The sequence below is a fragment of the Colletotrichum chrysophilum genome, assembly GCF_026319265.1.
Source record: "Colletotrichum chrysophilum strain AFK26 chromosome Unknown scaffold_22, whole genome shotgun sequence".
NCBI lineage: Eukaryota > Fungi > Ascomycota > Sordariomycetes > Glomerellales > Glomerellaceae > Colletotrichum > Colletotrichum chrysophilum.
The window spans coordinates 386635-411392 of record NW_026517309.1 but is presented as its reverse complement, the minus strand read 5'-3'; the positions used below and the strand labels follow the sequence as shown (position 1 = coordinate 411392).

The 24758-nt window shown below is 53.9% G+C and overlaps 9 protein-coding genes across 9 annotated transcripts; 4 read left to right on the top strand and 5 right to left on the bottom strand.

Moving 5' to 3' along the window:
• Window positions 1–118: 118 nt before the first annotated feature.
• COL26b_003883 (uncharacterized protein) lies at window positions 119–763 on the top strand (the record flags this gene model as incomplete). Its single annotated transcript, XM_053176768.1, has 1 exon — window positions 119–763. One exon carries the CDS (start codon window positions 119–121, stop codon window positions 761–763), a length of 645 nt encoding a protein of 214 aa, XP_053039378.1.
• A 5190-nt stretch (window positions 764–5953) lies between these two features.
• Window positions 5954–6709, top strand: COL26b_003882 (uncharacterized protein; the record flags this gene model as incomplete). Its single annotated transcript, XM_053176767.1, has 2 exons — window positions 5954–6292; window positions 6359–6709. The coding sequence occupies 2 exons, from the start codon at window positions 5954–5956 to the stop codon at window positions 6707–6709; spliced, it is 690 nt and encodes a 229-aa protein (XP_053039377.1).
• Window positions 6710–7340: 631 nt separating this feature from the next.
• Window positions 7341–8714, top strand: COL26b_003881 (uncharacterized protein; the record flags this gene model as incomplete). Its single annotated transcript, XM_053176766.1, has 3 exons — window positions 7341–7959; window positions 8016–8144; window positions 8197–8714. 3 exons carry the CDS (start codon window positions 7341–7343, stop codon window positions 8712–8714), a joined length of 1266 nt encoding a protein of 421 aa, XP_053039376.1.
• Window positions 8715–8942: 228 nt separating this feature from the next.
• On the bottom strand, window positions 8943–9743 carry COL26b_003880 (uncharacterized protein; the record flags this gene model as incomplete). The annotated part of the gene is made up of 1 exon (XM_053176765.1): window positions 8943–9743. The coding sequence occupies one exon, from the start codon at window positions 9741–9743 to the stop codon at window positions 8943–8945; it is 801 nt and encodes a 266-aa protein (XP_053039375.1).
• Window positions 9744–10283: 540 nt separating this feature from the next.
• On the bottom strand, window positions 10284–10575 carry COL26b_003879 (uncharacterized protein; the record flags this gene model as incomplete). The annotated part of the gene is made up of 2 exons (XM_053176764.1): window positions 10284–10444; window positions 10503–10575. 2 exons carry the CDS (start codon window positions 10573–10575, stop codon window positions 10284–10286), a joined length of 234 nt encoding a protein of 77 aa, XP_053039374.1.
• A 712-nt stretch (window positions 10576–11287) lies between these two features.
• COL26b_003878 (uncharacterized protein) lies at window positions 11288–11586 on the bottom strand (the record flags this gene model as incomplete). Its single annotated transcript, XM_053176763.1, has 2 exons — window positions 11288–11469; window positions 11520–11586. The coding sequence occupies 2 exons, from the start codon at window positions 11584–11586 to the stop codon at window positions 11288–11290; spliced, it is 249 nt and encodes an 82-aa protein (XP_053039373.1).
• A 4070-nt stretch (window positions 11587–15656) lies between these two features.
• On the bottom strand, window positions 15657–17275 carry COL26b_003877 (uncharacterized protein; the record flags this gene model as incomplete). The annotated part of the gene is made up of 2 exons (XM_053176762.1): window positions 15657–17101; window positions 17170–17275. The coding sequence occupies 2 exons, from the start codon at window positions 17273–17275 to the stop codon at window positions 15657–15659; spliced, it is 1551 nt and encodes a 516-aa protein (XP_053039372.1).
• A 1181-nt stretch (window positions 17276–18456) lies between these two features.
• On the bottom strand, window positions 18457–19401 carry COL26b_003876 (uncharacterized protein; the record flags this gene model as incomplete). Its single annotated transcript, XM_053176761.1, has 2 exons — window positions 18457–18906; window positions 18958–19401. The coding sequence occupies 2 exons, from the start codon at window positions 19399–19401 to the stop codon at window positions 18457–18459; spliced, it is 894 nt and encodes a 297-aa protein (XP_053039371.1).
• A 2490-nt stretch (window positions 19402–21891) lies between these two features.
• Window positions 21892–23523, top strand: ERG6_1 (Delta(24)-sterol C-methyltransferase; the record flags this gene model as incomplete). Its single annotated transcript, XM_053176760.1, has 4 exons — window positions 21892–21947; window positions 22025–23084; window positions 23153–23314; window positions 23407–23523. 4 exons carry the CDS (start codon window positions 21892–21894, stop codon window positions 23521–23523), a joined length of 1395 nt encoding a protein of 464 aa, XP_053039370.1.
• Between the last annotated feature and the right edge of the window lie 1235 nt (window positions 23524–24758).

Below are 24758 nucleotides of genomic sequence, written 5' to 3'. Positions count from 1 at the left end.
CCGCGGTTCGCGGTGGTGAGATAAGACCAGCGCGGAGATGGGACTGCCAGCCATGCGACCGCTGCTGCTAGCAGGGGGCAAATCGACTCGGATGGGCACACCAACACACCTCCTCCGCATGCCCGACGGGACACCCCTGTATCAACGCCAGCTACAACTCCTCCGCGCCATCTTCCCGGAGCCGCAGACGATATACATCTCTTTGGCGCCCGAGTCTGAGACGGACGAGTGTCTGGATGGTTTGCTCTCGGCTGAATCGGACGAAACCTGTGAAAATGGGGACTCGCCCAAAGAGCCGAGAGTGAAGATCTTGCGCGACGAACCGCCAGCGGAGAAGCCTCGATATGCAGCCGGACCGGCCGCCGGCCTCCTTTCGGCGTACCGCTACGACCCGTGGGCTAACTGGGTCGTGGTCACCTGCGAATACCCTCTCCTCCCACCCGACGCCATTTATCATCTCATGTACAAGCGCGATTCTGTGCCGGTCACCTGCTACCAGTCGATGGATGGAAGTTGCGAGCCGTTGCTGGCGATCTGGGCACCGGCAGCGATGTCGCGGCTGGCGGAGAGGGTAGCTCGGGGACACCCATGTCCCTCCGAAGCGGCGAGAGAGTTCGACGCCTTGATGTTGGAACCGCCAACTGGTAGCGAGTGGTGGCTGACAGACGTCGATACCGTGGAGGAGTTGTTGACCAGCGTGAGGGAGATGAAGCTTGGGTCTCCTGAGCTTGTCGCCGTGCAGGCGCCGACGGAGAAAGCCTGATGTCAGCGTTGATCATGCGATTTCATGATTACAGCGAGCGTGTGGTGGGAGATCTTATTCCGTATTTACTTGCCCTGGATCTCTGTCTAGTTTTGCCCTCTACTTGGGCTTTGTCCGATTTGAGAGTAGCCTCGCTCTCCCGGCTTCACATCAGTATAATCTTGGCTGGCTGTGTTCATCATCTGGACGGATAAGTGTGCTGAGCGCTTTTAACCAGCATAAAAAAGCCGAAAACTCCTCTCATCCCTACGAAAGCTGGTTTGGCATCTGTGGTACCGACATCATGGCCAGTATGTTTCTCTCTCATGAGCGGGCAAGGCAGCATTCTTCCTGTATATAAGCTTAGTGAAGAGAAAAGACTTTAACAAGACTTGATAATATCTCATACCTAAGTACGAAAATGAACGTGGCGAGATTGAACACCAGACAGAGAATCAAAATGTTGTACCCAAGCGCATTCTGGCAAAGACGGGCTGATTGAATGAATTGGCCGCGGCGGACGAGGCTTTATCCGTGTCACCTGAGAAGCGAGACCCCGATCGCCATTTATCCTGCTTAATACACATAGCTAGCATGTGGGCTGAGTCATCAATAAGATAGGCTCACTGCCGTCACAAGTGCAACCCGAGCTTCAATGAAGGATTTGGTGGGGGTGGCGCAAGCCGCAGCCTGATTCTTATTTCGGCAACCCGCTCTCAGCTCTCCCTATGATCGATCGAGCCTGACTGTCCCAGCTTCATCTGTAGCTTCTACTCTATTCCTATGAAACAAAATACTATGGCAGAAGTCGTGGCGTTATGTAGAGAAATGGATTTTGGAGTAAGAAGAGTGACGATAGGGTATCAAGCTTGAGTCTACTTGAGAGGCATATTGTCACACTATGTCGCTTGCGATAGAAAATCTGCGCTTCTTGGTGAGCCTCAAATCGGGCCTTTCCCGAAATGCTTAAGAAGACACCAGGCTTTGGCCACCCATCTTTCTCCCAGAGTTGGTATATAAGTTGGTGTGTGTCGGCAGGGTGGGGTTTAGTTGGTCTTGGCTGCATCAAATGGATTGCCTTGATTGCTCAGCTTACCTGCCTGAAGAAAGTGCCACCCAAGCCATAAGCAGGAAATACGAGTTGGCGCTGTAAAGTGCCAGCTGGCAGAGGTTATCAGGACTGCGTGACAAGCATGAATGATTTCTAGCTATAGCATTGGTGTCAGTGTGACTGGGCAGCATTATACATATAGCCTTGAGGGAAACGCTGCCACCATCCTGGGCATCAGATCTTCAGAATCAATTTCAACAACCCCCTGTTTTCTCCGCCGCAATGGCCCACAACAATTGGCTCGGCAAGGGAAACGATAGTTATCACTTGATCTCTCCAACTACCCCAAACTCGGACATTAGTACTGGCAACTTATCATCGGTCGCACCTCCCACCGCCCCAAGAAGTCGATATTGGGCGCGAACACTCATTCTTCTTCTTGTACCCCTCATCATTACGGGCTACTACTACTGGATATGGTTATACCTCCTGTCCCGACCCCACGACGACATAATCAAGTTTGGATCAGCAACCGAGATTTGGGTGTACTACTCCTGGTTCATCATCGGTGTTTTTGCCCTGGAATGGTCTAAGCATGGCCTCGTCGGGGTTGAAGTTGCTATGTTAGAGACGAAGACATTTGGCGCGCCTCACCTCGTCGCACTTTTGAGCCACAGCGAAGGGACCTGGAGCGGACCTGGCGGCTGGTTCAAATGCATCACAAAAGCCTTCAAACATAACCAAAGCGGTATCAGAACCAGCTTGGGTGTTTCTTTAAAGACTTACAAACTCTGGTACATCCTTGCCTTCATCAGCCTGTCTTTGTACGTCGGAATGCCTCTCTCTGGTCTGACTATGGAGCTATCCGATGGATACGTTCGTCTCAACGAGGCTCCTATGGTAGTCGGTCGTAATTCGACAACCTTTCACAAGAGATACAAACTATCCAACCAGAAAACCAACGCGGCCCAGGCTGCATGGGAAATGGGATCTCCAGCAACGCTACCTGGGATTGGAATTATATATACGCCAGACTACTTCGACCGCGAGGGTCACGATTCTCTAGGCGAGAGTCCAAATCTTCTCCCAACTGACCGAGGGATTCCTGAGATGTTCATCGTTCCACAGGCGCTTGGACCGATTTCTGGCCGATCGTGGGGCCTTCGAGTAGCATACGATTGTTCAATCGTTCAAGACGTTTCTGATTTCACTATTCTCGGTCACCATAAGGGTGGGCCTTGCCAAGCCTTTCAATCAAAATCATCAGGGGCCTGTGCCACAGTTGGGATGTTTGACGAAGTTACTAACCTATGGTCATACTCGGAGGTAGGGACCAGGCTGAACGTAATGGAATTACAAAATTCCCACGATACTGTTGGCGGCAAGCAAGAGCCACTCACCTCAACTATCAACCAAGCCAATGTTCTTGAATGGGCTGTCTGGCAGGTAAGAACAGAGGCTTCTTATGTCGAAGTGAAAAGCTTCAACAATACCATCGGCACCATTGTCCAAGGCATCGGGTCCCCTTTCATGCAAGTCAGCGACAGGTCCTGGGTTATAAATACGACATTCTTCGAAGAGAAGGAGTATGCTACCTTTGGCAACACATCTCAGGATGTACAGCGCAAAATAGAAGGTAGGGGCAAGGATACCATCGAGGTTGCTGCTGCCATCGGGGTTCGTTGTGTCGTCAGGTCAGTCCTCGGCTCAGCAATGATCCACGCAGAAACATCCAGCTTTTCCGACTTCAAAATTGAAGAACCAACTCCGTATGGAAAAGTGAATGCAGAAGGACCAATGAGCCGGCTAGGCACCAATGTGGAGGCAGTGGTAACAACGGCCAGTTTGGAGGCCATTTTCAAGTCAATCAACGTCCGGGCCATGACCACTGAGTCCAACTCAGTTCAAGTTTCCAAGTTTGTAAGCTCAAGGGAACTGCAGAAGTCGGCCTACTTGGCATGGGGCCACGAGGTTCTCAACCAAATGTACGACAACTATTACGGTTTCGAAACTAGCTGGCCCTACGCAAACTTGACTTCGTCCAAGAAAGGCAAAGTCTTGACGAAAGGGGAGCTTCCACCGTTAGTGGCGGTGATTCCTTTTGGCATTTGGGCCCTTGGGTCTAGTGTACTCGGGATCTTGTTTGGATTCAGACGCAGGTTGGCGGATTCGTTGAATGGATTCAGCTTCTTCCGTTTCGGAGTGTACTCCGCAGACAAACTGAAGACCGAGGGAATCCTACGTGCTAAGGAAGCTGAAGACGTTGCGACGTTGTGGAATCTGCCAGGCACATTGGAGGAAAGACCAAGATACAGAAGCTGAAGCCTGGTCATTGTACCTAGTTTTGTGGTGGGTCAAAACCGGGCTTACGACAGGGTTGATGCGGAAGCTCGTCCGTCATTCGGGCGTACGAATTTGGTCCGGGAGTCGGTCCAGATATCATGCTTGATTGATTTAGCAAAGTAGAAAAAACTTGAGGTTGTCTTTAAAATACTTCAAGTAAAACCCTTGGGTATTTGAAGCATGAATTCAAGTGGTTCGAGGTATCTCTCCCAACGCACCGAGACTGACCCCCATTTCTCCATACCTACGGAGCCGTGTTCGGCACATTCGGCCAGCCCCGCATCGGTGCCGAGGGCGAGTGGCCAATCCCGTCGCGTAAGCACCCGGAAGCGGGTCAACCGCAACATCCGACACTTTCGGACGGAACTTGCGGCACCAAGCAGGCAGCAACATCTTCACAGCAGGCTGCCATATTGAAGTAGATAGAAAAGAGACGACGCAGATCCAAACTTCTCAAGCGGCTGATATTAACCGTCCCAACTATCAGTCAACCAATCAAGTGTAAGTTCAGCCACTACCAGCCCCTGTGCTCAATGTGTGAAGCGAGTCTGACATCCTTCAGTGGCGTCGAGATGACTTCTCCGACCAACCAAGAAAGCTCCAGGCTATTCGAACTACCCTGGGAAATCAGGGAACGTATCTACGAGTACTACCTTTCATTCGACCATGATGACTTCGGAGACACCCTTCGGCCTCTGCATCTTTACATCGAGCAGGGAGGTTACTCAAAACCAATCCCTCCGCTGATGCTCACGTCCAAGCGCGCGTATCGAGAGCTTCATCAAAGAGTCCATTCGGATGCGGTCATGCGGGTACACACAGCGGGCTGGGGCGACCGGCGCATCGGCTTCGCCGTGCATGGGAAGCTCCGCTTCGAACGTCTGCGCCGGCTGTATGTGCTCGTCGCCATGGAGTATCCCAATTGGAATCGTTGGCTGGGCATGCTCGGCGAAGTCACGCGGCGGGCAACGAATCTGAATGAGTTGGTCGTCGATTGGGAGCCGAGGCCGAGCAACGGCAACACTAAGGTGTGGGAGGCAAAGTTAACGGAGAGGAAACACGACGAATTCTTTAGAATTATTTCAGATTTAAAGAATCTTCAAGTCGTCAGGTTTCATGGCGATATGCCAGTAGGATGGAGGGATCGATTTGCGAGGGAAACTTCAGCCAGGCTGGTTTTATATAAGTCAAAATGGTGGAAAGAGCCGGGAATGGAATAGGGTTGGCCTCTGAATTAGCAAGCCCTGGTAACATTTTCAAAGAGAATTTTAATATGAGATTTGCTGATCGATGTTTGAAAGTCGAGTGTCTTAGTCGTCTTGCGGTGGTCATGAGTCTTTTAATCTACTTCACGTTCTACGGTAAGTTAGCTCTCGTTTCTTGAGTGTCCCCTCGCCGAACCAGACCTATAAGATTGTGTGCTGCTGCTGTTTGAATACCAGAAAGGAATGTCGTACCCAGGGATCTTTCTCGCATAGCGGTGTCAGCTTTCAGGAATGTATTGCTTTCTCCGCACATGCATATCTTACGTCAGTCTCCTAATCGGATCTAAGGCGTCTCATGATTGGACATGCCATACCGTGCCTAAAGCCATCAAAGCCGCATGGCACTAGTGCTGATCGCCCGCTTCCCACCACGCTGATTTCGGGGTCTGAATTGGGCTGGCGGGATTACTTCATCATGAACTCTGAGCCATCATAAATGCCGTGGCCCGTCTCCTCTTCTTCGCCGTACCTCCTTCTTTCGCTCACCGTACCGCACTCCGAAGAAAACCCCCCCGAAAGCAATCACCCCGTCGTCGTATCATCCCTGAAAAGATGGCGACGAACCAAACACTCCTCGTCATCGGAGCGGGCCCGCTGATCGGGCGTTCTGTGGCCACTTTGTTCGCCTCAAAGCGCTACAGCAATGTTGCCCTCATCGCGAGACGCGAGGAGCAGCTACGGATTGAGAAAAAGGCTGTAGAAGAAGCTGCCCCGAGCGCGACCGTCAAGACCTACACCGCAGACATTACCGACCCAGATGCCTTCACCAAAGTACTCGACCAAGCGGATGCGGATCTGGGCAAACCATCGTGCGTCTTCTTCAACGCTGCCAGAGTACAAATGTCGGAGATGCTGGTTCATGACGTGAAGGAAATGGAATATGACTTCAAGGTGATTCCGGAATTCTCGCCATTTCGAAACTACATGAGACGAGTGGCAGACTAACGTCCTTTCCAGATCAACGTCTCTGCATTGTACGCCGTGGCGCAGCGATACGTCCCTCATCTCATTGAACTCGCCAAGTCCAGCCCAGAATCAACGCCAGCCTTGATCATCACCAGCTCCGTTCTCCCGTACAGCCCGCACCCTGCCTTCTTTGCGCTTTCTCTGGTGAAGGCCGCCCAGCGCAACTTGGCACAGACTCTCCGCATGTCTTATGAGTCTGAAGGGGTTCATATCGGACTGATCAATGTTGGAGGTCAAGTCTTCCCTGACCATGAGACCTGGAATCCGCCGAATATCGCCAAGAAAGCTTGGGAGTGGTTTTCTCAGATTAAGGAGAATCCGTCGTTTGAGGTCAAGATCTAAGGCAAAGCCAAATATCATGAAAGGTGAAGGAAAAGAACGGCCACATTAGTACTCTGTCTTCCTAAATTCATATGTGCCCTACGATGATTGAAGTAATATGTCAGCTAAAAGTAGTCTTTAAACCACAAACTGGTTTGGACTGCTGAATTTCACTGTCTTCTATCTTCCAGGCATCATCTTTTTGAGCTTTGTGATACTAAGAAAGCTCGCTTAACTTGTTCTTAGGTGAATACTCCTCAGACTCATGCTCTTTCCATTTCAACATCCTGCATGAAATGCAAAGCCCCACACACCTACTTCACCTGCCTTCCTCGCCCACCTTCGCTCCTTCCTTTCACAATTTGCTTCAGTTTCTCACCTGAGATTTCATCACTGAGCTCGGACCACAGCTTGGGCACAAGAGGTTTTTATTCCATTCTCAAAATGCAAAAATAACCTCACCACCCACCAACCCGACCTCACGAGACCGTCCCAACAACAACGCTACCAAATCGCTTCTTCACGCGACTTTTGGCTTTTTGGGCTTGATTGCTTGTCTTTTCGACGCTCTGACGTTTCTTCATTCATTCTTTCGAACAGTTCTTTTACGGTCATACTTTCCGACGTCCTTGTCTCATTTGCTCCTTTCATAATGGCTTCCATCACCCACGACCAAGCCGCCGGCACCGATCTCAATCTCGAGAAGGGTTACATGGCAATCACCGACGAGAAGATCAAGCTTCAGAGCAATATCACTTCTGGCGATTTAATCGTTATCGATGACCAGACTGCCTCTCTCTCCAGCAAGTGCTACCACAGCATCAATCAGGTGATTGACCTCCCCAGACTTCAGTACGCTGTCATGGAGGGTCTGAAGGTTGGATGGAAGATCGCCCCTGTTGGCTTCGCCGTCTACGTCGTCGCCATGCTCGTCCTGGTTGTGATGCCTCGTCTTGCTGCTGCTCACGGATCCCTTGGCCTGACGGGCGAGGTCGCTGCTCGCCAGGAGTACTCCATCAACAACACCATCAACCTTGCCCACTGCATCCCCAAGCTTCAGCAGCGTGGAATTCTCGATCAGGCTGTCGCTCGCCGCATTGCCAAATACAACGAGCACGCTCAGCTCATCCGCCGCACCGTCGACAACGTCCTCAAGACCGACCATGAGATCACCGACGGCAGCATCACCATGGATTCGACTGATGCCGAGGTCTTTGCTACCCGCGACGACGGCTGCGTTCTGAGCATCGAGACCACCGAGGGTCCCTTCTGTGAGTGCCCCATACTCAGAAAGTCCAAGCTACCCTTGCTGACTCCATGGTGACAGACGTCGAGGGAGAGTTTGTCCGCTGGGCCCTCTGGGACGACGAGTTTGGCATTCCCATGTACCTCGACCTTCAGGTCATCGACACCGAGACCTGCGAGCCCGCTCCTGACGTTTGGGTTGAAGTCTGGCGTAAGCCCTCCCACTCCCTCCATCTCAAAAACATCCCACTAACATCACCCAGACGCGAACGCCACCGGCGTCTACTCCGGCGTCGTCACCAACGCCAACGGTGCCGGCGACTCCGATCCCGACAACGCCTTCAAGACTTTCCACCGCGGCCTCCAGAAGACCAACGCCGACGGCGCCGTCTGGTTTGGCACCAACTTCCCGGGCCACTACGCCGGCCGCACCCCGCACGTCCACATCATGACCCACGCCGCCGGAACAGAGGCCCTCGCCAACGACACCGTCCAGAACAACGTCGCTACCCACGCCGGCCAGATGTTCTTCGACCAGAAGCTCGTCGAGAAGATGCGCAAGCACGAGCGCTACGGCAAGAACAAGCAGCAATTCATCGAGAACAAGGACGACGCCTACTTCCGCCAGGAGGCCGAGTTCACCGACCCCGTCATGAGCTACGTCCTGCTCGACCAGGAGGACAAGGACATCGCCGAGGGCATCATGGCTTGGAAGCTCGTCGGAGTGAACATGACCAACGTCCGCGAGCTGTATGTTGCTGACACTTTCCTTGGTCAGTAAGCGCGACGGTGTCTTTGCGAGGAGATGCGAAAGGCGTTGAACAGTGTGTCCGCAGATTTGACGCCTCGTGGGCCGTAGAGTATTCGGTTTAGTTGAGTGGCAGGAACTCAGCTTAGCTGAGAATTAGTGCTATTGCAATACAGATTAAGAAGAAGCTCTCAATACGTTCAAGATTCGTTCTATGTACATTGCCTCGGTGATGATTCTATACGTCTCATAACGTTGTGTCTATGAGAGGTCCATGGCACCGTTTGCTTGATCTATCTTCTTGTTCTCATCAAACCCTAGTGCCTTCAGAAACCGTATCACATCGTCCATACCAGTAGGTGAGTTGAACCAATGCCCTCCATCCTTGTATTCTTTCCATTCCACTTGACTTCCAAATCCCCTCAATGTGTCTCGCAGAATGCGACCATTTTTGATGAGTACCAAAGGATCGTCCACGCAATGCTCAAGTAACATCGGCGTGTTTCGCAGCAGCCGGTCATCTCCCGGGACGTCTTCTAGTCCCAATATTGCGCGGGTGTCGGCGAGGTTTCTCCCAGGGAACGGCATGCGACAAGAAAATCCCAGGAATGCGCCCAACCTCTCTTGACCCTCTGGTAACTTCAGGTTGAGGAGCGTATGTACACTCGTCGCGGAGCCTTGGCTGATGCCCGCAAGAATGATGCGGTCGTACCTTCCCCCGACCAGCTCCGCCTCTCGATTGATGATCTCTCGGATCCTAGAAACGCTTTCTTTCAGACCCTCGGCCTGTAACTCCTCCCGCTCAGAGAAGTCGGACACATTCCAGACGTCCAACCACTGCGACACCTTGTCCCTTGGAAAGGCGACGGGCACGCTCAGCTCGGCTTGGGGAAAGACCCAGCGGAATGACGGGAACTCGTCTGCCAGAGTACGGTTTCGGGAGTCTGTGAAGTATGCCAGAGATTGCGAAAAGGTTTGCGCATTATCCCCGCGACCGTGGAGAAATATGATGGTGTGCGTGTGGGCTGTCAAAGGCGGGATGGTCACGGTAGACAACGACATCTTGGTAGGTGATTCGAGAGTTTGCGATGACATTTGGGAACGTTACCGTCGATCTACTGACTCCTTTTAGAGTAGGGTGGTCTTTATTTGTGTGACTGATGCAGGTGCAGTCAGCTTGGCGGCAGTGTCGACTCCAGGCAGCCATACGTTGTTGCCTATCGAAGGTGGCGGTGTTACTCAGATTACCCCAAGTTATCTTACTATGCACTCATCCAAATATCCTGCGGTCGGTGGTCATCGCTTGCGCTGCCGCAATATTGCAACACAAAAACAAATCTGAGAGCAAAACGTTGAGTCTCCATCAGGATGATCGATGGAAAGCGGACACGGTATCTCTCAAGCGCTATTCCGACCGCCTCCATTCAGTGGCCAGATGTTTGTCCGGGGCATTGCATCAATATCTCTCATATCTGCAACAAAACATAACATTTGGGGAATCTTGGTATTTATTTGCAATTTCTTGTTACCCCCGTTTCCTCTGACCATTCGTCAATCTCCCGCTCATGGGTCTTGTTTACACACACCTACCCCCCTTCTGCCTTAGTACGCCGGCCGATTCATCCACTCTTTCAACATGCCCCTGATGCGGCTTTGTTGGTGGTTCGAACCGGTACTGCTCGAGCTCTCGCGGCGGCTGACAACATTGGTCAGCTCGGATCCCCCGGACGGGGTCCTCGTCGCCATGGGTCTATTCTTGTAGCCTGCGAAGGTTTGCATCAGTCTCGCGGTCTTTTCGCTCTTCAATAAGGAGCGTATTACATGTGGTATCATATCTCTTCGGGTCTTCAATAATAGCAAAGAACTTTGCCTTAGCCTTGTCACCGGGCGCCATGTTGAATGCAAATCCTCGGTTCTTGGTCTTTGAATGAGATTGTAGTTCTTTCTTGATGTTAATCAATGCGATCTGTGAGCACTATGATATAAAGAAATGATTACCACGACGCGAGTGCACCTGAAAGAGGGGTAGATCGTTCTTATGTATCATCCAGCCCAATACACCGGCAAGGACCTCGTGATTCCGCCGCTGCCATAACCCAGGGTAAGGTTTACCTCCAACCATTCCTATTCGTTCGTCCCGTCCAGAGTGTTTCAACCATCTTCATTAGGATTCGGGGAAATGAAGTGACCATCTTTCAAAATGAGGGGTAGCTCGCCATCCTCACACCAACACGCCGATTTTACCGACTCACGTCGCAGCATTATTGAACCTTCTTTGGCAATATCGGACCTCCGGTTGGTCATCAAGTCTCCTGCTTATGCTATGCGGTAGGCATTGGCAGCTCGGCGTGAGATGGACAGAGTCTCGACGCGGAGCGAGCCGGTGGGTTTCGGACCGCGAGGGGTCGGACGCGGTGCTCTCCCTGGCACCATCTCCAGTCGGAGCTTTGTGGATTATAAATCCGGACCGCGAAGTGTCCATCCAAAGTAAAATGCCGCCGGACTTATGGACTTGTCACCGACAAAGTATAACTCAAATGTTTATAGGCCATGAGGTTTGGATTTTGAGCTGTATGTTATCGATGAGCTCTGCATGCCCTCGACAACTACCACTTGCCCAGCCCGATGGAACCGGTGCAACTCCAGTGCTTATACGCTAATTTGTTGTTCTCAACCTCATCGACGATAGCAACGGCCATGTCCTCGTTGTAGATACCGCCGTTCGCTGCCTCAACCGCAGGGTCCTCGGGACTGTCCACAAAGACCTTGTACTCTCCCGTTCGCACTCCTGGACAAATAGGTCAGAAAGCATTTATCAGAATTTCTCAGAACACTAACCTTTATCACGCAATAGACCAGGCGGCGACAAGAATGACCACGACTTCTCCTGGACGCCATTCCACATGGTAAAGGCGATCCGACTACCAGTGATTAACCCCAGGGTGTGCTTATTCATCAGAGCGCCTTTCACCCAAGCCCGCGCCCAATAGACGAAGGGGCTTAGAATCCAAGAATAGACTTGATATTGGTAAAAGTCGTCAGATCCTGCCCAAGGCTGACCCCATACGACTGAAAGGGCAGAACTTACATCTCGGCCGTTGAATGTGAGACCTGCTCCATTTCACAAGCGTGGCCACCAAGCTGATGAACCGGCTTCCGTGATCCAGCCCACGCGCCGTCATGTAGTCGAGATGCTCATCAGGCCAGTTCCACCTGAAATCCAGTGAGTAAAGCCGCTGTAAACAGGGAAGATGAGATTCCTTACCACCAACTAAACGCAAAGCCCTCCTGGTCGGTAAGCTGATGGCGATTGGATACGTGAATCGAGCCCGCGCCACCTATTCAGCTCTTTAGCCCTTGCTCGATGTCCCAATGGGAGGAGGACGTCTCACCAACGATGATGAACGGGCCGTCGTGCGTCGAAGCCAACAAAGCCGTCTTGATCCGCCCGTGGCCCTCGACAGCCTCCGAGTAAATATTCGATATAACTTTGAGACTCGGTCCGTAGCAAGAGACAATGGCGTCGAAACCAGACGAAAATATTTCAACCAGTTTCGTATGCTCTTTGTGGATGTCCACAGACACTGACGACCAAGTGCCCTTATCGGAGTTGGGCCATTGCATGGGAGGACTTCGCGAGATGCCAACCACAGAATGGCCTCGCGCCAAGAGCTCATCGACCACACAGCTTCCCGCCTGGCCTTTGGGACCGATGACGCCGACTTTCAAGGGTCTGGACATTGTAGAGAGCAATTGAGTTGACAGGTGGGGCTAGCGGGAGACTAAACGTCGATCAAAAAGTGAATGATTTGAGTTTGAGTTGCCGCGAACTGCTGTCGTATTTTAATCAACAATCATTTAAATACAAGCCTTCACATTCCCAAGAAGGAAACTTCTTAATTCGACATCATCAATCTCGTCTACAAGCCAGCACCTCATAAAACGACAGAGACACGGGATATCGGACACTCCAAAAGTCCGGACCGCCGCTGACAACTCCAGTTCCCACCACGTCGCACTAATACCGAGTACATCAACCACAACGACATGACGAGATCGTTCCGTCGCCGATCTTTACGGGGCTCTTCCGAGACGCGTTGCAACGCTGGTTTATGCCGTGATTATGTGCCCAGACGGGAGTTTCCGTGAACCATGGGGATCTGGGAGGCATGATTCGGCTTCTGTTCCTTCGACAACACGGAGCCTTCATTTTACCTCGGCTGAGCTTGCCCGCGAGGGTCTCGTATTTCTCGTGTTAGTGTTTGCAGCTCTCATGACGACAAGTTGCATGGATGACTTGTCGGGTCGGGGAAATATCATTGACCAAGGACACAAGCCAAGCTCCCATCAGATGCTTCGCTCTGTGGCTGGCATCAGAAACGAAGCTGACATGTCCAGGCATATATGCTTCGCTTAAGCGGATTGCTATATCTACCATTTCTGCTCCACGGAAAATGGGATCAGACGGCTCAAGCCAAGAACTGCAGTCGAAAAGTCCATCGTTTTGTCTTGAGGCTCAAATAAGAACCTGAGCTTCTCCTTTTCCTTTCTCTCGTTCGATCTCCTTTTGTCTCCCAGTCCCCATTCCATCACTAAATTTAAACATTGACCAATTATCTCAGGTGGATATCACAAATTGTATTTGGAGTCCAACTACCGCAAGACATAAAGCTACTCTCCAAAGGAGCCAATACTTGGGATGTACCGGGGCTGAAAGAGCTGAGCCGAAATCCGCTGTGTGCATAGCTGCATCACCCAGGGCAGGATGCATAGCCAGCCAATGGCTTGATATCACTTACTGTTGTATGAAGCGGGGTAGATTTTTCAGAGGAAACGAATGGAGAGAGCAAGGCCCGACGAGGTGGCTGAACAACACAAGCAACTTCCTCAGCTGAAGGAAGCCAATGAGGCCCCAGGCCATGTTCTGCCAACGCAGAAAGTCTGTGGAAGGAAAATGTACAGATCTAAGGCCCTCGTCCTCGTGCAATCCTGACAGATGAACCCAAGGAAATCCACCCAAAAAGGCGATGTGTCATGTCACGAACACAATGGGTACTTGATTAATTATGTCACACTTAGATCATATGCTAACACATGCAACCAACCAATCGATCGTTCCCTTCCAAAATCGAATGCTCAAAATAGAGGAACATCTTGATTCCCTCTTGCCTGCCTCGTATTTCGCCAAACACGCAGCATTACGAGACGCACTCCAAAAAGATATCATCTCGCCACCCAAACTAGACGCGGAGGAATCCCTCAACGCAGATTTGGGCCAGGGCAGGCTCCACGAACTCGTCGACAGGCTCTGGATCGCGGGAAAGCCCAAGTCACCCAACGCGCTGCACTTCCAGCGCGTCCTAGGCGGAGACATCATCGTCGTCGAATCGATGGACCTCCACCTCGTTTGCTCCCACACGCAGTTCTACGCCAAGCCGATCCCGCCCTTCTTGCTAGAGCCTGCCTTCTGGACTCGGCATCTATCTTGCAGAGACGGCTGTGACTGCTCCGACAACCCCTCAAGGTCGTGCTCACGTCGCACGCTCTGGAAGTCCGCCCTGGGCTTCCTGTACTCCTACCGCGCTCTGATACGACACGAAAGCGACTTCCGCCTTGCGCAAGACAACTACTTGTTACCAGAACATATCGAATGGGCAGACTGGAAACGCTTCGTCGCAGAGCTCAACACAAAACACACGGATGGTCAAATCCACGAGAGGTTCATGTACGGCGAACTCCGCCGGGGCCGGCTGAACAAACTTCTATCCATACGGTCAAACTTCAGGGAAAGCACGTATGTTCCGCGGTGGTATCGACACGGAAAATTCTTCCGTGACAACTTTGCCTGGCTGGCGTCTGCCACGGTGTACATCGCGATTGTCCTGACGGCTATGCAGCTGGGCCTGGCCACCAAAGCTCTGGAAGAAAAACGCTCTTTTTCACTCCGCTTCATACGGGTTCACTGTCTTCGCCATCGTCGGGCCCTTGGCCGCGGCCGGTGTGATCATCGCACGTTACGTATGTCGCACGGCGGTGCATATGATCAGCGCCGATAGAGCCTATCGAAAAGTCCTGAGAGATGGAGAAAAGAGTTCTAGCAGCAGTCGTCGGGGGGAAGAGCCCCCCAAAGAAAGCACGCAAGACCGCGTGGTCGAACGGTCAAGACCGACCGAGGAAAAAAAGACATTGTAAAGACCGTCGGTTTTTTGTAGGGTTCAACATCGAACCCGAGCTTTTTTGTGTCTTTTTCTCTCCTCTTTTTTTTTAACAACCGTCCTGTTTTCTCTAGCCCGGCTCTCCTCGTCGTGTCCATCTGCCTCTTCTCGTCTTTTCAAGTTGGCTGCTGAGGTATTCGTTTTGCGGGCTGAGAATATTTACGTCCGCGGAAGGAAGGCGTGGGCCGGAGGGGAGGGGGCTCCTTCACTTTCCTGGATGGAGCAGGTTTTCTGTGCTGTGTTGAGAGGCAGAGACTAGATAGGTTGCAGCACATACCCCGAATTCCTTCGCCAGAACCCCATTCGAAGTATCTATCCTTGACTGGCTCTCAACGACCCTCGTTCTAGTTGTCATCGGTTAGACTCGTAGACCACGAGATTCAAGCCAGTGCCCCATCACCATGTGAAGCCCGAACATCATGGTCATGGACAGAAATGCTACGATCATGAAAGCGAAGCATGCCTAAACTCGTCTGCGGCCCACGCGCCTTAAAGTGACAGGGCCGAGATCGATTTTAAACTCAGCGGCATCCATCATCACTTGGGTAGTGGAATCCGTGACGGAGCGCAAGGGCGACATCTCGGGGATCTCAGACATCACAGACCCGTGTGCGGTGGCCGTATGGTATTGAAGAGTATTACACGGCAGTACATGAAAAAAGAGTACCCAGCAGTGGGTGCTCGTCAGCGTTGAATATAAAAATAGGCTAAAAACACGGAGGGGATCGGTTATCTAAAGCTCAACAGAAAAACACCATGCCTACGCCTTCTCGGCCTTGGGAACGTTTGGCGCATCTTCCGCCACGTCTGCCGCCGCCGCGTGTTCGTGCTTCTTGCCCTTCTTCTTCTCCTTCTTGACGGCCGCTTCGGCGACGAGCTGCTCGAACACGAGGTAGTCGCCCTCCTCCTCGGGCGTGCGCTGTGCCTTGGAGAAAATCTCCGCGATCAGTACCATGGCTTCGGCGCGCTCCAGGCGCTTGGCCAGCGGCACCTTCTTGTCGTTGAGAACGGAGTCGCACACCTCGCGCAACACGCTCTGAATCTCAAACTTGCTCCCGCGCCACGCCGCCGTCAGGATCTTGCCCGTGACCCGCCTTTCGTACTCGGCCTTGGCCTCCTCGGACCAGTCGGCGCCGCCCTTCTCCTCCATGCGTGCCATCTCCTCGATGGTCTGCTGAGCGTCGATTGCACTGCTAATGGTGTTCCACGTCTCCTTCACGATAGTGCCCTTGTCCTTGACGCGGCTGAAGAAGCCACCGATCCCCAAGAACTTCTGGCTCCGGAGCAACGCGGTGGCCTTGGCCAGATAGGTCTGGCCGATGGCGTGCAGGATATCAAGGCCGAACGACTCCATCTTCATGTTCTCCACCTCGAGGCGCGTCTTCTCCTGGAACGACTTGGTGACGTCGGGCCCCTTGTCGGTCTCGGTCCATACGCTTAGGCGGTCGAGGAGCTTGCGGGCGAGGGTGTCGACACGCTCCTGGCGGACCCGGGCGCGCTCCTTGTCGTAGGCGGCGAGCTGCTCGCGCTGTTCCTTAGTCAGGCCCTTCTTCTTCTCCTTCTTGCGCAGCGACTCCTCGGTCTCGACGCCGCCGACCTCGTCCGACGGACGATCCATAAGAGCCGGGCGAAGGGGGATCTGTGTGCGTTTCGAGCCTGAGGTGCCGGAGGGGCTGGGCGAGGGTTCCCTCTGGTAGGCAGGGGGTGGAGCGTCGGTAGCAGTGCCGGAGGATGCGGCGGCGGCCTCGGCGGCGTCGCGCGCCTTGAGTTTTTCCTTCTCGTCCTCGACGACGACGGCAGGGGGCGGTGCGGCGGCGGTGCCGCTGGCGGTGGGCTTCTCTGCATCCTTCTTCTCGCCTTCGGCCGCAGCCTTCATACTCTCCTTCTTAGCCTCCTCGGTGCCGGGGAACTCGCCCTCGGCGCCCTCAGCACCCTCGGCTCCCTCCTCGCCCTCTTGCATCGTGATGTCCATCGTTGCGGTCAGATCCTTCATCAAGCTGATCTCGCCGATCCAGTCGACGAAGGCGTCGCCGCCAAAGATGGAGGTGAAGAACTCGGCGGGGTCGGCGAAGCCCTCCTGCGGTTTGGCATGGTCCTTTCCATACTTGTCGTAGGCTGCTCTGAGGTCCTTGTCGGACAGGACTTGGTATGCTTCTCCGATCTCTTGGAACTTTTCGTGGGCGGTGGGGTCGTTGGGGTTCTTGTCTGTTATGCTTGGCGTCAGTGATGCGCGCCCACGAAAAGACCTGCGATGCTCGTGACAGGGTGCTTACCGGGATGGTGAACAATAGCTAGCTTCCTGTACGCCTTCTTGATTTCGATATCGGTGGCGGCGGGCTTCACGCCCAGCGTGTCGTAGTAGGCCGTGTCGACGACCATGGTCGAGGTAATTTTAGGAGGGGTAAAGTTTGGAAGGGGGTATCAAGGTATAGCGATGACAGCTAGAGATCTATGGAAGAGTCGCACCGGGAAAAGGGGAAGAAAAAGAGAAAAATACGGTCGGCGCGGCAGAGATCAGAGATCGCGGGGTGGTGGCGGGTAGGGATGCCAGCGATTATGATTCAAGCGGTGGACAAGGTAGGTTGGCGATGAGGTAAGGTTGGCGAGGTAGGTAGGTCAGGTACGCAATATCCTCGTAGAAAATCACAAGGAAAACTAGGCGACGCACGCACACATTGGCCCAATATCGGTGACGGTGACAGCAGGTGCACCCGACCGGACGGGAAGCCGCAACTCAGCAACGCTGCTGGGCTGAATTTTGGGTGGATTTTCGTTTTTGCGGTGGTGCCCCGCCAAATTACGTCGTTGGAGGTGCACTGCACTCCCAACTGTGCTCTAGGCCTTGGTGGGCTGAGGCAACGTCCACCGGTGCCCAGCCCGCTGACGGCCCGCCACTTCCCCAGCAAGGTGGCATCTGTTGGGCTGACTGCTCAGCGATGCCAGTCATACTTCAGGCGACTGTTGCTGGCGAAGTCCACTGCGGCCTTGAAGATTACGCGGACAGGGTCCTGCTGACAGGGATGACGTTGCACGGCATCACGATCATGTTGCGACCGTCCTGCATCGCGACCGTAGAGTTCCAACTTGCCGTGCAAACATGGTTGCAACCGATTGCAGCAAGCTTGTCGGAGTGATACAGCACCTATAAACGGCAAGCCACCATCTACACGTGGATGTTGCGATGGAGTTCTCCCGACACATTCGACGATCAACGACCCTAATAAGGCTGCTCAACGCCGCGAGTCATCCAGCTTCCAGAACAATGCCAGATCTTCGGCATAGCTTCCGCCAGCTTCTATTGCATACACTACCAGTGGGACCAGCCAATGCCGGCAAATTGCTCGTTGCACCGGCCATACCGACTCGCGATGTACTCTCACTCTGCACTGGAGCTCTGCGCTGACATTTGCCCGATTGCTTTGGATTCATGCTATGCTGCTCCCATTTTGGCTTGAACTGTTATCCCATTTCAATGTCCACATTCCTATGTCATTTTTTCCGCCTCATGATTCCTTCCAAAGCAAACAGCTCCCGATACGCCAATTCCAAATCTATTTCATTTAAACAACACCGTTGGCCTTCATGCGCTGGAAGCACGCCCTGTAGGCGTCGTGAACCTCGGGCACAGTGTAGCCGTACTCCTTGAGCTTCTTCTCCAGCTTGGTGGTGTCGAGCTTGCAGTTGCTGCGACCGGCCTTGATGACCTTGGCCTGCTCCTCGAGGGAGAAGTTCTTCCATGTGTAGTCGGGGCGGACAATCTCCTTGAACAGGGCAAGCACCTCGTTGTGAGAGATGGCGCCGGGGTTTGTGAAGTTGTAGATGCCGGTATCCTTGTGCTCGGCCATGAGGATGGAGGCAGGGAGCAGGTCGGTGAGGAGGGTGTTGCTGTTGGGGATATCGACGACGCGGTCGTACTTGGCAATCTTGGTAACGAAGTTACGGGGGTGCAGGTCGTCGCTGACGGGCATGCGGAGACGGAGGATGAGGCAGTTCTTGTAGTGCTTCATGATCTGTGATAGGGTTAGCTTTGCCGTCGCAAGCACAGAGAGTTGATGACTTACCTCCTCAACGTGGCCCTTGGTGTCGGAGTAGAAGCTGCCCTTGAAGTTGGCAGGGTCGGTCTCGAGGTAGCCGGGGCCGCCAATGGGGTGGGCATCGTCGTATTGGTAGATGCAGCCGGTGGCGAAGACGGTGCAGTGGATGCCCTTGAGGAAGCAGGCGTCGGTGAGGTTCAAGGTGCCGATAACGTTTGATCGCATCGTAGCCTCCTTGTTGTCCTCACACCAGTCGACGTTGGGGCGACCAGTGCAGCCGGCGCAGTTGAGGACGTGGGTAGGCTTGACCTTCTCCAGCTCGGCAATGACGCCCTCGCGGTTCTCCATGCGGACAGTGGTGGTGTAGACCTCCTTGCCGTCCTTCTCGAGGAGAACCTTGAGGTGGTTGGCAACCCAACCCTCACCTCCCCAGATGAGGAAGCGGTTCGCGGAGTGCCCGTTGGTGGCCATTGTGATGATGTTGATGAAAGGGTTGTTATCGGGTGCGTTCGTCGGGGACGGAAAGTTTCGAATTGGGTTTGTATCGGCTCGCTGGGATGGTGTAAGTTGGCAAGCGGCGGTATGTAGCTGATGGCGGTCTTATATGTCGTTCGCCGGCAAGGGATGGAGTCGTGGGGTGGGATGGGAAGGGGATGGGAAAAGGACAAATTGAGTAATTTGTAAGACAAGATAGCAATCAGCAGAGAAAAGGGAAGGCGTGAGACGGGATTATTTATCTGGGGTAAGCATGGCAGCGCAGGTGTGACCCAAGGGAGAGAAGGCGGAAACTTTCAGTTCAGGTACGAGTCGTATCTGCATTTCAGCCCATGGTCGAGACTCCATGTCCCATTGTCCCATTTGGACCGTTCACAGCAAGCAGCTGCCACCGGCACTGGACAGCAGGTGTTCAATGTCGTTCCCACCCCCACCTCCGGGAACTGCACTGGTCCTTGACACTCTGGACGTGGGCGGGCTTGCACACATTTGGTGCTGGCAGAGGAATGGAAGCGTGGAGGTACCGCCTTCACCGCGCGACCCTGTAGCGCAACTTACGTACCTCGAGTACGAAGCTTGCCAGGAGCTACGTTCCATGTTGATGGGCGCGTGTTATCAGACGGGCCTATCGTGCCTATTTTCAGTCAATAGTCGGCGGAGCTTTGGCAAGGCTATGGATATGTAAGCAGCGCCACGGAAGCCGAAGACAGCAACGGGACGACAAAGTATTGTTAGTGGGAGACTTGAAAGACAAGTAGCTACTTGCTACCGCCGTCGTTGGGAGCCTCAACGACATGTATCGCGGATACGTGGGCCTATGATGAAGGGGGCTAGATGTGCTCAGTATGCTCCCTTGGAGATGCAACGAGTGAGACATGCGCCGACGAGGTGCACACCGCATCGTGCTCCCTTGAGTCGGGTGGCGGTGGAGGGGAAGACGGTTGAGACTTGAGACTTGGAGAAGAAGCTCTCCGTTTCTGTCTCTGTTCTTGTTCCAGCGTCATGCCATTCGCAAGGAATGGTGGAGAAACAGAGCCTCACGGCTGGTATAGAAGCCAAGGATCTCTGTCGAGTTGCGTGGTGGACGATGGGCTGGAGACTTGAGATAATATCCCAAGGACCAGACGATTGCGCACGCACGCGTGCTAAGGGTTCGGATAGTCGGGTCGCGAGGGGGAGGCTGAGCTGCTGCGTTTATTGGGAGGTGACTGCATGCGTGAAATAAGTCGACTGCTCTCCCCACCCACACCTCATTTGGCGTGTCAACAGGTGAAGGAAGGGACGCAGGCCTGGTACTTATAGACCATCAGTCTCGGCCTCTTGGGTGCCGCCAAGACGCCCGAGGTGCAAGTGACACTTGATGCGAGCTGAGCCCACGGAGAAAGAGAGGGAAAAGAAGACTCGGAAGCGAGAACCAACTCAACGACGCAGTCGCGGATGGAAGACCCTGAAATATGGGCAATACCTTCCTTCTCAGGCAGTACCAACAGGGTCGTGATCCGTGCCCCGCTTGGATGGACAAAAAAAAAGGGACCTGCATCGCTGACAGTCAGCACCTTTCGGTGGCCAATCACGCCGCGCCGTCCGTCTCATTGGCTCGCTTAGGTTTAGCCGAATCGGTGCTCCAGTTGGTCCCGTCGCCTGCCAAATGGGAGCTACGAGTGCGATGCAGTTGGGGGCCTTTGGAGCCTTCCCCAATAGGGCCTTCGACTGCGAGCTTCCACTGCGCTGCTGGACCCGTGGCAGGCTCGCACACAGGCAAGGTACGCCGTGTGTCACTGTAGCATGGCGCCGCTCGCCGCCCATCCGCGCCGGTCCACCGCCCACAGCAGCCAACCACCGCGTGAGCTGTCAACTGAAAAGGCGGGCAACCACAGCGCCGTCGGTGGCACAGCGCGGGCACCTCACTGGACGGGGACCACACCACCGCCGGAGCTTGGCAGATCGTTGCATTTTGGCAAATTTGGGGAGGAGCTGCCCAGTTCATACATACCTACCTTACCCGGCGCATGGGATTGGCTCATGCTGATGACAGCGGAGAAATCTTTCCTCCTATTCCAGTTCCCCGTCGACTGCTTCGCTCCCGTCGTGTGTTGTTGATCTCCAGTTCCCGTCGTCACCGGTTACCCAGATCGCCTGCTGCAATCTGCAATTTGCAATCCCGTCCCTGAGCATAAGAAGCGTCCGTGTCCCTCGCGAACTGATCTGATCCAACCACTCGGTACCTGGAGAAAATTGCAACTGCGACTGCAACGACACCCGCAACCGTCTGCACTGCGCGAACTTGCGGCCACGAAGCAACTGGCGATTCTCGATTCTACGTCACTACCACCGCGACGACAGTCTGACCCGGCCCTTTGCTCGCCTTGACCGCCCGTCGCCGCACGTTCTGACAGACCTCACCGTGTCGTCTCCTCTGCAAGTCTTGCCTTTGCCCACCGTCCGTCGCGACGACCGCTTGCCATCATGGGCGCCCTCTACTATGTCCTCCACCCGAACCAGCTTCGCTCCATCATTCAATGGTACCGTCTACCTCCCTTTTGCCGATGCGCGCATGCCATGCGCTCATTCTGCAATCTGTATGCTAATTAGCCTCCAGGAAGGTCTGGCACGAGCCTGTCCACCGCCGCGACCCCTCCAAGGAAGACCCGACACTGAGATCATGCTTCGAATTCCTGAACAAGACCAGCCGTTCCTTCTCCGCCGTCATTCAGGAGCTCAACCCCGAGCTGCTCGTCCCCGTTGCTCTATTCTACCTCGTCCTGCGCGGACTCGACACCATCGAAGATGATATGACGATCGACATCAAGGAGAAGGAGCCTTTGCTGCGAAAGTTTGACACCCTGATGGAGACGGACGGATGGACATTCACCGGCAATGGCCCCAATGAGAAGGATCGCGAACTTCTGGTGCACTTTGACGACATCATTGTCGAGCTGAAGAAGCTCAAGAAGCCCTACTACGAGATCATTAAGGATATCACAATCAAGATGGGCAACGGCATGGCCGACTACGCCCTCGACACCGAGCTCAACGCGAACGGTACCAACACCATCAAGGAATATGAGCTGTACTGCCACTACGTGGCCGGTCTGGTCGGCGACGGTCTGACCCGCCTCTTCGTTGAGGGCGACCTGGCCAACCCGAAGCTCCTCGAGCGTCCCGAGCTCACCGAGTCCATGGGCCAGTTCCTGCAAAAGACAAACATCATCCGTGATATCCACGAGGACTACCTCGACAAGCGCGCGTGGTGGCCCAAGGAGATCTGGAGCAAGCACGTAGACAAGTGGGAGGACCTCTTCAAGCCCGAGTACCAGCGCCAAGCCCTCGAGTGCAGCTCAGAGATGGTCCTCAACGCGCTCAAGCACGCCGAGGATTGCATCTTCTACATGGCCGGCATCCGCGATCAGAGTGTCTTCAACTTCGTCGCCATCCCCCAAAGCATGGCCATCGCCACCCTCGAACTCGTCTTCCGCAACCCCGCCATCTTCAACAGCCACATCAAGATCACCAAGGGCGACGCATGCCAGCTCATGTCCGAGTCAACGCAAAACCTGATGGTAGTCTGCGACGTCTTCAGGAGATACGTCCGCCGGATACACAAGAAGAACGACCCGCGCGACCCCAACTACGTGCAGATCAGTGTGCAGTGCGCCAAGGTACGCGACGGCTTTGTCCCGCGCCTTTGTTCGCGTCAAAAAAAGTCAATTGCTAACACAATGCACAGATTGAGCAATTCATCGACTCATTGTTCCCGAGACAGGACCCCAAGAAGCTCGGAGATGCGGCGAAACAAAAACAGCGGGGCGAGCCGGGCATGGACCCAGGCGAAGCCTTCATATTGGGCGGCATGGTCCTGCTGACCCTCTTTTTTGTCTCTGCTCTTATGGTCAGTCCAAAAATTTCTTCTCGCTTGTTTTCTCTTCCTTCACCAACCTCTTCTCAACCCTAAACCTCGACACCGCAACTGACACGGCTCAGATTGGAACGGCGTGGTTCTTTGGTGCGCGCTTCGACACGCTCTGGAAGTCGGACAGCGTCTACTGGCCCGGCATGGAGCCCAACGCGGCCAAGCCGTTGGAGCACAAGGAGCTGTAACACCAGACAGACGAGAACAAAAGTTGTTCTTACGCTTCATCTGACTTGTTGACGGTACATATTGATGAGGAGTTTTGCGGTTGCTCTGCCGGTTCCGGTCACGAATATTGAGCCCATACTAATCTTGCTAATACACACCATCATCTACGATGGTTTTTGTGCGCCAAGCCTGCTGTTCGTCGCCTTTTGAACCCACGCCATTGAGATGACTTTTTTTCCAACGAACCCAAGCACGGATGTCAAATTGCAATTCAGTCCCACCTTTTGGTGGTCATGACTGTGGTTGTGCCGAAGAAGTGCTGATATCAAACCCACCGGCAAAGACCTCGTCCACAGCGGCGAGTACGGGGCGGGCGTGTCTTCCACTGTTCCAAGGATGCGCTCTTTTGCTTCGGCTTGCAAACATACTTGAAATGTCCCTGCCGTTATATGTTCGGCGCCGATAGTTTGGATTTCTCAATGTCGCGACTGCCCATCGTCGTCACCATCGTCGTCGTCTGATCCACGGGCATCCTCCCATCGGGTGACAAGACTGCCACCGACGCAGTCATATAAAGCAACGTGGGAAGGAATGACAAGCCTCCCATATCTATATCTCCTTCGGTTCCCCAAATGTCAGGGAAGGCGCGAATCCAAAAGTAAACCCAAATCCCAAATTTCGTCAAGCAGGGGAAGCATGCGGATATGTTCTTGTCATAAGAGTTGAAGACCATGTCGTAGGGCAGAGCTTAGCTAAGACGAGTTAAGGTAATGCGCGCGGTGGCCGCCCTCGCGACACTTGGCTCTTTCTTTTGCATATCGGATGAAAAGTCTCTGTCTCGCACTCGTCCGGCCCCCTTCCCCCCGGACTTTAGCCTTGGGCTGGCCGGACCGAAAGTCTGTACCTTTGACCGTCCCGTCTTTCCCGCGCGCCGCGAGCTGCGAAGCGAAAGGGAGGGGGGAGAAGGGGAGAACCTGGGGGAGGCAGGCACGCTGGATGCGGCTCCTGGAAGGCTTCTCGGCGTTCATGCGCGCCGGCTGGGGAGCTGCCTTTGCCCGTGCGGCGACGCAGCTGACACCCGTTATCGAGGTGCTTTCTGTTCCCCTACGAATAGCCGTTTCTGCATTTGCTGCGATGGATCGCGTTCACGGTAGACTGCCATCGTCGTTGGAAGTCGTCTCGCCTTCTGCCATCCTTCTGCCATTTTGCTTCTTGCTGAGGTCTCGAAGCCGAGTCATTCTGAAGAGTACTCCCG